Source organism: Neomonachus schauinslandi, chromosome 5 (assembly GCF_002201575.2).
Source record: "Neomonachus schauinslandi chromosome 5, ASM220157v2, whole genome shotgun sequence".
In the NCBI taxonomy this organism is placed as follows: domain Eukaryota; kingdom Metazoa; phylum Chordata; class Mammalia; order Carnivora; family Phocidae; genus Neomonachus; species Neomonachus schauinslandi.
The window spans coordinates 138,693,522-138,702,343 of NC_058407.1; the positions used below are offsets into that span (position 1 = coordinate 138,693,522).

The window sequence follows — 8,822 nt, forward strand, 5'->3', positions numbered from 1 at the left end:
ACCACATACACACACACCACACCACACGACATGCACACACCACATATGTATCGCATACCACACTCACACCACATACTACGCACATCACACACCACACACACCACATTCCACACTTGCACCACACACACCACATACATGCACACCAAACGCACCATATACCACACACACACCACATGCCACACACACCACACATAACACATACCACACACATGCCACATACACATCACACACACCACATACCACATATCACGCACACACTATATCCCACATACATATGACAAAGACACCACGTACCATACACACCACATACGTACACAACACACGTACCACATACTGCACACATACCACAGGACACACACATGCCACACACACCACATATGTACATACCACATACAAGACAAGTGACATACACCACATACTACACGTGACACATATCACACATGACACACTGCACAATACATATACCATACAGCGCACACACACATATCCCCTATACATGACACACACACCACACACATGCACACACCACACACATGCACACACCACACACAACATACCCCCTCCACGGCACACACGACACACACAGCACACACATAGCACACAAAAAACACACACAACACATACCACACACCTGTACACACTCCCCCATGACACATACAACATACATCCACGTGCACACATATGTGAGAACAAAAGGGACACAAGAGCTAGAAGCCCTGGAAATCAGAAACATTACTTCCTAGGACTCACTTGTTCCAGATATATATCCACGCTGCCTCCTGAGGTCGTGCTGACGGAGGCAACCACCAGGAATGGATGAACAGGGTGCCAATGGATGTGCGAAGGAGACCCGACGGAGTCTGGGGCTTCTATTCGGTGGTCAAAATAGAGAGCCATGATGAAACTCAGACCTAGTCAAGGTTGAAACCTGCAGGGAAGAAAAACAGCCAAGTCCTGTTGCTTTTGAACAATGAGAAGAAATGACTACATAGAATTAGGAAAGAAAAGCATCACAAACCTACTATCATAACACAGTGCAACTTACAAATACCCCTTAAGACCATGTGGGCAACTTTACATGAAAGAGATCTCTAACAGGGAAAAAATATATAATTAGAAGCAAGAAATTGGACCTAGAATGATGCAGGGTGTGATGGAAAAGAAGAAAACACTGCCATTAAACCATAAGAAAAAGCCCAGCCACCTAGACCACATGTGTAAATCTTGATCATTTTTATTCATCATAATGAAGAAAATTTGTATTTCTATAGCTGCCCTTCAAGCAAAAATTTCCAACCAAATAGAAGCCCAAAACTCTTTCACAAAAATACATAAGAAAAGCTAGTATTCAATTTGTGATAAAGTGTGAAAACCAAGGCTGTCTTCTACATCTGGCTCTCAGGTAGTAGGAGGCAACAGGATTCCTTTGTTAGAGAATTAAGAAAACAAAGCCCTGGTAACTGTGGGGTAGTTGAACTTGTTTAGTTTCCCAAATTTAACATCTTTCTCTCCTGGAAAAGATGTGCTTATTGCCCCTTTGAGGGAGGGATAGGATGGCGAATGACAGGATGGTCACCACTGCCCACTTTTCATACCCCAGAGTCAGCTTAGGGACACTAATTGGCAGAGGAGAGTATTTGTAGGTTAGTTTGCTTTCATTCAAAATTATTCAACGTTATGCCCATTAGGATGGCTGTGATCAGAAAGAGAGAAAATAACTGTTGGCAAAGACGTGGAAAAACTGGAACACTTGTGCACTGCCAGTGGGAGTGTAAACTGGCACAGACGCCGTGCAAAACAGTATGGTGGTTCCTTAAAACTTAAACATAGAATTACCATATGATTTAGCAACTCCCGTTCTGGGTATATCCCCAAAAGACTGAAAGCAGGGACTTGAACAGATCCTTGTACACCCATGTTCATAGCAGCACCATTCACAGTAGCCAAAAGGTGGAAACAACCCAAATGTCTATTGACAGATGAATGAATCAACACGATATGGTGCATACATAGGATGAAGTATTATCCAGCCTTGAAATTCTGACATGTTACAACACGGATGAACGTAGAAGACATTATGCTCAGTGAAATAAGCCAATCACAAAGGGACAAATACAGTGTGTTTCCACCTATAGGAGGGCCCTAGAATAGTCAAATTCACAGACAGAAAGTGAAAGGGTGGGTACCAGGGCATGTGGTGCTGGGGGACAGGAAGTTCATGTTTAATGGAGACAGGGTTTTTGTTTGGGAAGATGGAAAAGTACTGTTGAGGGATTGTGGGGATGATTACACAACATATCACTGTGCTTAATGTCACCGACTCGTTTACACGCAAATAATTAAAATGATAAAATTTAAATTATGTATATTTAACTACAACAAAAAGATTGTGTAAAAAAATACTCAACACTGCAACGTTCTATCACTACCACTGGAGTGGGGCATGGACTGTGCCATTTGCTTTTAGCAATGCAATAGCTATTATCAGAGGAAGCCTTGAAGGCTCAGTGTGGATCTACAGAAGGAAATCCCATTCAGTGAGAAGCTAAAGGCACAGAGGTACCTTTTTCTTATGAATATATACCCTGATACTAAACAAAGGCACACTTTTTGAGGTGGTGTTCTCACTGCCATGGGGGGCGGGTACTGGAGTCAGGGGAAGCAGCAGGATCCAGAGGCCTCCTACACACACACATCACCGAGGGGACATCTACACTGGTCAGGGCTCTGATTTCGGAGTACAGTACTGACACAAACTTTCATAAAGTCATTAAAACTGAAAAAAAAAAAACAACCAATACATAAAAACCTGAGTGTTTATATATATAGCAAAGGAAAGCTTTCAAATTGAGTTTTCATGTGTTGCAGCCAACCAAGGCTTGAAAGTTTTGGGCTATGGGAAATTTGTATTCATATTTTACAAGTTTACTTTGTGAAAATATTCTTCTGAAAAATAAGTAATGTTAATTTTGTTAGACTGATGCAAAAAGAATTACAATAGCACTTAACAAAGTTATGCCTGGTTTCCTCTTTTTTTTGTTTTTTAATCTCAAACATCATTTTGTAATAAGCATGTATGCCAACAGATCTTTAAGTGACTTTTTCCTGCCTGGGGTTTTCTCAGAGGTTCTCTCCCCCACATTCCACCTGTGGGTACTCAGGAAGCTCTCAGGAAGCCTCCCTTTGACCTCACTTCTAGGCTTCTCTCCAGCATCCCTGTAGATCCCTGCACTTCGCTGCTGCATTTAGACTTTATCACAAATGTGCGGTTGGTTGACTGTCCTGCACCGGCAGCCCACTCTCTGCCCCACAGAGTGAGAAGTCCCGGCAGCATCCCCAGACCCGAGAACAAGCCCCCCTATATGTGAATACTTTGAAGATATTTATTAGCGAGGAGCCTGGGTGGCTCAGTCGGTTAAGCGTCTGCCTTCGGCTCAGGTCATGATCTCAGGGTCCTGGGATCGAGCCCCGCATCGGGCTCCCTGCTCCGCGGGAAGCCTGCTTCTCCCTGCCTCTCTCTGCTGCTCTGCCTACTTGTACTCTCTGTCAAATAAATAAATAAAATCTTTAAAAAAAAAAAAGATATTTATTAGCAAGGAAAAATGCTCTTGATGTTTTGTTGTAAAAAGTTGCCAGGGCGGGGGCGCCTGGGTGGCTCAGTCGTTAAGCGTCTGCCTTCGGCTCAGGTCATGATCCCAGCATCCTGGGATCGAGCCCCACATCGGGCTCTCTGCTCTGCGGGAAGCCTGCTTCTCCCTCTCCCACTCCCCCTGCTTGTGTTCCCTCTCTCGCTGTGTCTCTCTCCGTCAAATAAATAAATAAAATCTTAAAAAAAAAAAAAAAGTTGCCAGGGCGGATGAGTCCATTTTTATACGTTCATTATTGCTTTTACCTGTAATTTAACGTTTTTCTACCACAAAAAAGCATCATCCGCATAATTATAGCACAAAAGCTACCAGAACAAACACGAGGAGAGATGACCAGCAATACTACCCTTACCTAAAGACATCGATTAATGGCAGTGGTTCAGAAACAAGTGCACTTCGTCTCCTTAAAACAAACTCTCCGTCTCTAGAATAAAACAAAAATATTTGGCAAATGTATAAACTTTGGGGAAAAGACAAAAATTCCGTTTGTTCTAAGAGATTTGCTCCAGTCCCCTCCGGCCGAGCCCCGTCTTCAGTGCCACCAGGGTCAGCTGAGGGGCTCGCGGCAGACATTCGGGCTGCAATATGAGGGGCTGAGGGGCGCAGGGCTGAGAGGAGGGGTGCGGCTGGGAGGAGGGCCGCGGGGGATGCTGAGAGGAGGGGCGCGGGCAGTCTTGGCCACCCCGCCGGGGCGCCCCCCCTCGGCTCCCGCCCCCGGCGGTGCAGGGTCACGGCCGCGGGCCGGCGACGCGAGGGATCGCCGCCCACTGTGAGGCTGCAGGGCCGACCGCTTTCTCTTCCCGTCCCCGCCGGCGCCGCCAGCCTCCCCTCCCGGGCCACGCCCGGACCCGACGGCGCCCGCGGTGTCGGTCCTCGCGCGCTGACCTCGGACGCCGCGCCCAGCTCCCGCCGGCCCGGACCCGACCCGCTTGGCCGAGGCCCGGTTTCCGGACGAAGATGACCTGGGAGGCCGCGGGACGGTGGTCCGGCCCGCTGCGCCGTCTCCCCGCTCCCCAGCCCCAGGCCGCTCGGGAGACCCTCCCCGGCCGCTCTCCGCCCTCGCCCTCCGACCCCACTCACCCCATCCGAGCCGTCGCGCCGTTGCGCGTTGCCCAGACAACGGCTGCGCGCGGTACGCGGAAACAGCCGAAGGTGAGTGCGGCGGATGCCGAGGCCGCCCGAAGCGCCCCGAGCGGCCGGAAAGAGCCGAAGACGGTCGGGAGTGTTCGTAAGGCGCCGAGGGCAGGAGTCTCCTGACGCGTCCCCGGGGGCGGCAAGCTTCGGGGTCCTGCGGGGCATTTTCTCCCCGTCGCAGCGGCTGTCTAGAATCAACAACGCCAGCTCGGAAAGGGGAGCTAGGAGGTCAGGATTCGCCTGTTCTTCGCATAGAAGGGAAGCTGGTGATGTTCTTGCAGGTGTGATGAGGATGCAGAGCCTGTTGGGACCCGCTCCTGCAGTTACACCTTTCTAACCGTGTCGGTCAGCTGAGAGAATGTGGGCGAGAAACGGAACTGCCATCTTCGTTGAGATTCCCTCCTCTTTGGTTCATCTTCTTGCCGGGTCTTCTGGACCGCAGGCCGTTTGTTGGACTCTGCTTTGTCTCATCTCAAGGAGGAGGGTGTGGTTCAAGAGTATTTCTGAGCAAAGCCACTGGTTTCGACGGAACTTTTGAGGTGCAACGCTTTGGGGGGGGCGTATGGATTCCTTTGGCAAGAAGATGGTAGGCAAGGGTACCTCCCGTTTCATCCCATCGGAAATCAGCCTGACTCGTGGGGACAGATTGCATTCCCAAACTTATTAGCAACGTGTGCTTCAACTTCGAAATTAACTTTGAACAACAAAGCGATATCTTGTCACTAAAGAAAAAAAAGAGTTGCTACGGGGAAAAGGTCCACATTGTTAAAAAGTGAAAAAATAAAAGAGGGAAGTACAGATACTACTGGATCCGACAGTTTAGGTGCTGGATCACATAGGTACAGGGTAGATCCCGTTTTTAAAAACCTCATTTTCATGGACAGTAGAATTTTTTTTTTTTTTGCGAGAGAGAGAATGAGAGAGAGCACGAGAGGGAGGAGGGTCAGAGGGAGAAGCAGACTCCCTGCTGAGCAGGGAGCCCGACGCGGGACTCGATCCCGGGACTCCAGGATCATGACCTGAGCCGAAGGCAGTCGCTTAACCAACTGAGCCACCCAGGCGCCCGATACTAGAATTTTTTATGGAAAAAAATTGACAAGTAGCATCGTGTAAGTTCAAGGTGTATTGCGAAGTACATATGCTCGTGTTGTAACATGGCTGATGTGGTGATGTCAGTCCTATCAGACTGATGTCAGTCCTATCACGTAATTACAGTACAGGATCATTGTGATCATCTCACTGTGCATTGGGTCTCTATGGCTCATGAGTGCTCCTTCCAGGCCTGGACCCTGGGACACCATCTCTCTTATCCTCCCCTTAGATCCCTATGGCTCATGAGTGCTCCTTCCAGGCCTGGACCCTGGGACACCATCTTTCTTATCCTTTGCCTCTATAATACACACTAGAATTGAGAACACACTCCTTTATCACCATGACGGAGAAACATGACCCGAGTGCCCAGCGCCATCCGCTACGCTCAGGAATTTCAAAAGCAAACTCTCAATCTAATAAAGGGCGCGTTTATCTGACTCAATTGCACTTTTACACTTTGTCGTTAAAAACTCAGTTCGCGCCTGATTCAAGACTCTGAGCTGAGGCAGCGTTTTCTTCTCACGCATCCGTCAACACGGCCCCGGCCAATCATAGCCCGGGCGCTGACTCCATTGGCTGTCGATCCACCAATCCGGAGAGACGTACTAGCCCGCACGGCCGCGAGGCCGGCGTCACAACACCACCCGCGTCGCAGGCCCGCCCCGCGCCCCCGCCCAGCGTCCGTACGCGCAAGCGCGCGCGCCCGTTGCTGGCCAATGGCAGCGCCCCTGGGGGGGCGCGCGCGCTGGAATCCTCGGGCGAGCTCGTCCCCGCGCGCGTCGCCCCGCCCCGCCCCGCCCCGCGCGTCGTCCCCGCCGTCTCCGCGGGGCAGCCGTAGCCGGAACTGCTGCTGAGAGCGGTGAGCCGGGCCTCCGGGAGCTGAGAGGCGGCAGCGCCGGCGCCCGCATCCTCGTCCGCCGCTCGCCGGGCGCGGAGGGGACGTGCCGGGGCGAGCGCCGCTGGGCATCTGCTTCCGAGGCGGAAGGACCACACCAGCGTCGCGGCTTCTGTGCAGCGGGCGCTCGGGGGCCGGGGCTGCCCGGCCCGGCCGGTTCTGCGGGCGCCCGGGGACCCCCGGGGAGCCCGCGAAGCCAGGCCGCTGCGAGGCTTTGATGAAGAAGGTGACCGGGGGCTGGGGCTCGGGAGGGGTGGGCCGCCCCGACCGGCTGTCTTGGCGAGGCCCGGCCCCCAGCCGGAGCGGGACTGCGGGAGAGGGGAAGCGGCCTGTGCCCTGGCGGCGGTGGTTACGCACGCGGTGCTTTGTCGAGGTGGCCCGGAGGAGTCCGGACCGAGCAGTGTCGCGGTGACACGCGGTGACAGTGTCGTGGTGCAGCCAGAATTCGACCCGAGACACGGAGGGTTTTGCTTTTTCCTTCCCGAACCCTGACAAACGGTGTCGGGCGGGGATGTTGCTGGAGCTGATTCCACCTCTGTGCACGGTCAGGAAGTAGCGTTGGAGGTTTTCGGTAAAGGGATTCCATTCCCGTGGCTTCCTTTTCCTGTAGGGGAAAACTGTGATATGTGTCAATATCCTCTTGATTCTGAAAGGCTGTGACCTTCTGTGTTCAGTTTAGTGTCTTCCAGTCTTCAGCCAGGCAGACGGGGGGCAAGTGTATTCTGCTTTGGCTGGTATGTGCTCTGTCTCCTGGCTTGACTATGGGTAGTTTGGGGATAATAGGTCCCTGGGAGTAGGGTTCTCCACATTATAACCCGGAGAGAGGCCCTTTAAAGTATTTCCAGGTTTTTAAAGTAGGAATGGAAAGGTTGAGAAACAAACAGCAAGAAGTCCCTATGCGATGAAGTCTTTTAAAAAGTTTGGCTATTAGTCCTGTACAGTTTTATTTTTGGGCTGGATTCTTGTTTTTGTTTTTGTCTTAGACCAATTCCAGCAAATGAAAAATGTTACAGGTCGTTTTGTGACAGAATACATCAGAGCAGTAGTAGGTGTTACTTTGATTTTTACTCATTTGCAAATCTTTCAGTGAGAGGTCCTTGCCCCTATTTCTGTATTTCATTGTTAGCCTTGATGCCTTGCTCACTTTCCCCTTTTGAATTGAAATGTTTCCGTTCTGAGCGGTTGTGTTGAGTACGTCAAGCACAGTTTGGGCACAGTTTCAACACCTGTTGAGGAATCTAATATTTATCTTTCTTGCTTTATCACAGGTACACATTACTGACCCTTTTGGGGCTTATAGGTTGATACTCCCTGACTCTCTGAGTTAATTTTTGAGTGGGTCTGCATTCTGAGATGCATTTTTATAGAGTCATCGAGTGTTGTTGACATTTCACACAGCAGTGGGTAACAAAGTGAATGCAAGAATTTATTAACGGTTATCAAGAGTTTTTGCACAGCCCTCTTCTGCCCATTCTTGCATTTGGATCTGGACCTGTCTGTCGTGTCGTTTTCACGGGTGGCTCCCACCTGTTCCACGCCACAGGCTCCTTTGTTGCAAAAGCATTTTTAATTTGTAAATCTCCGCAGCAGCACACACCTCCCACCCTGGGAAGCAAGATTCCCAGAAACCCCGAGCTTATTACTCTTTATGTGTTTTAAAATAAGCAGGCGGACCGGCAGCCGTGGGCCACCATGGAGTCCCCTGTGCACGCAGGCGAGCTCGCGCCTCTCCCCTGGCGGGGTGGATCCGGGCCCCTCGCCCTCGTTCCGGGGCCAACTTTGGGGACCGGCGTGCGGGGCAGGTGCGCGGGCCCGGAGCCCCGCGCATTTTGGGGGCGGGGAGGGGTGGGGTCGGGGGCGCGGGCGCCGAGGCCCGGGCGGCGCGGGGAGAGGCCCGGCGCGCAGGCCATGAGCCGTGGCCCCGCCGGGTAGGTGGCTCCGGGCCCGGCCCCGATCCCCCCCCGGGACCAACCCCCGCCGCCCCCCGGGGATTCCCCCCTCCTTCTCTCCGTCGTCCCCGGCCCCTCCACCCCTACCCTACCCCCTACCCCCCC

General features: G+C 51.7%; 1 protein-coding gene across 1 annotated transcript in view; it reads right to left on the minus strand.

The window, feature by feature from the left end:
• The window catches only part of IFT140 (intraflagellar transport 140), a 75,043-nt gene extending 74,146 nt beyond the window's left edge, over positions 1-897 (minus strand). Inside the window, exon 1 of the mRNA XM_021698070.1 lies at positions 751-897. Coding sequence (XP_021553745.1) covers positions 751-897 — 147 coding nt within the window. The remainder of the gene's footprint in view (positions 1-750) is intronic.
• Between the last annotated feature and the right edge of the window lie 7,925 nt (positions 898-8,822).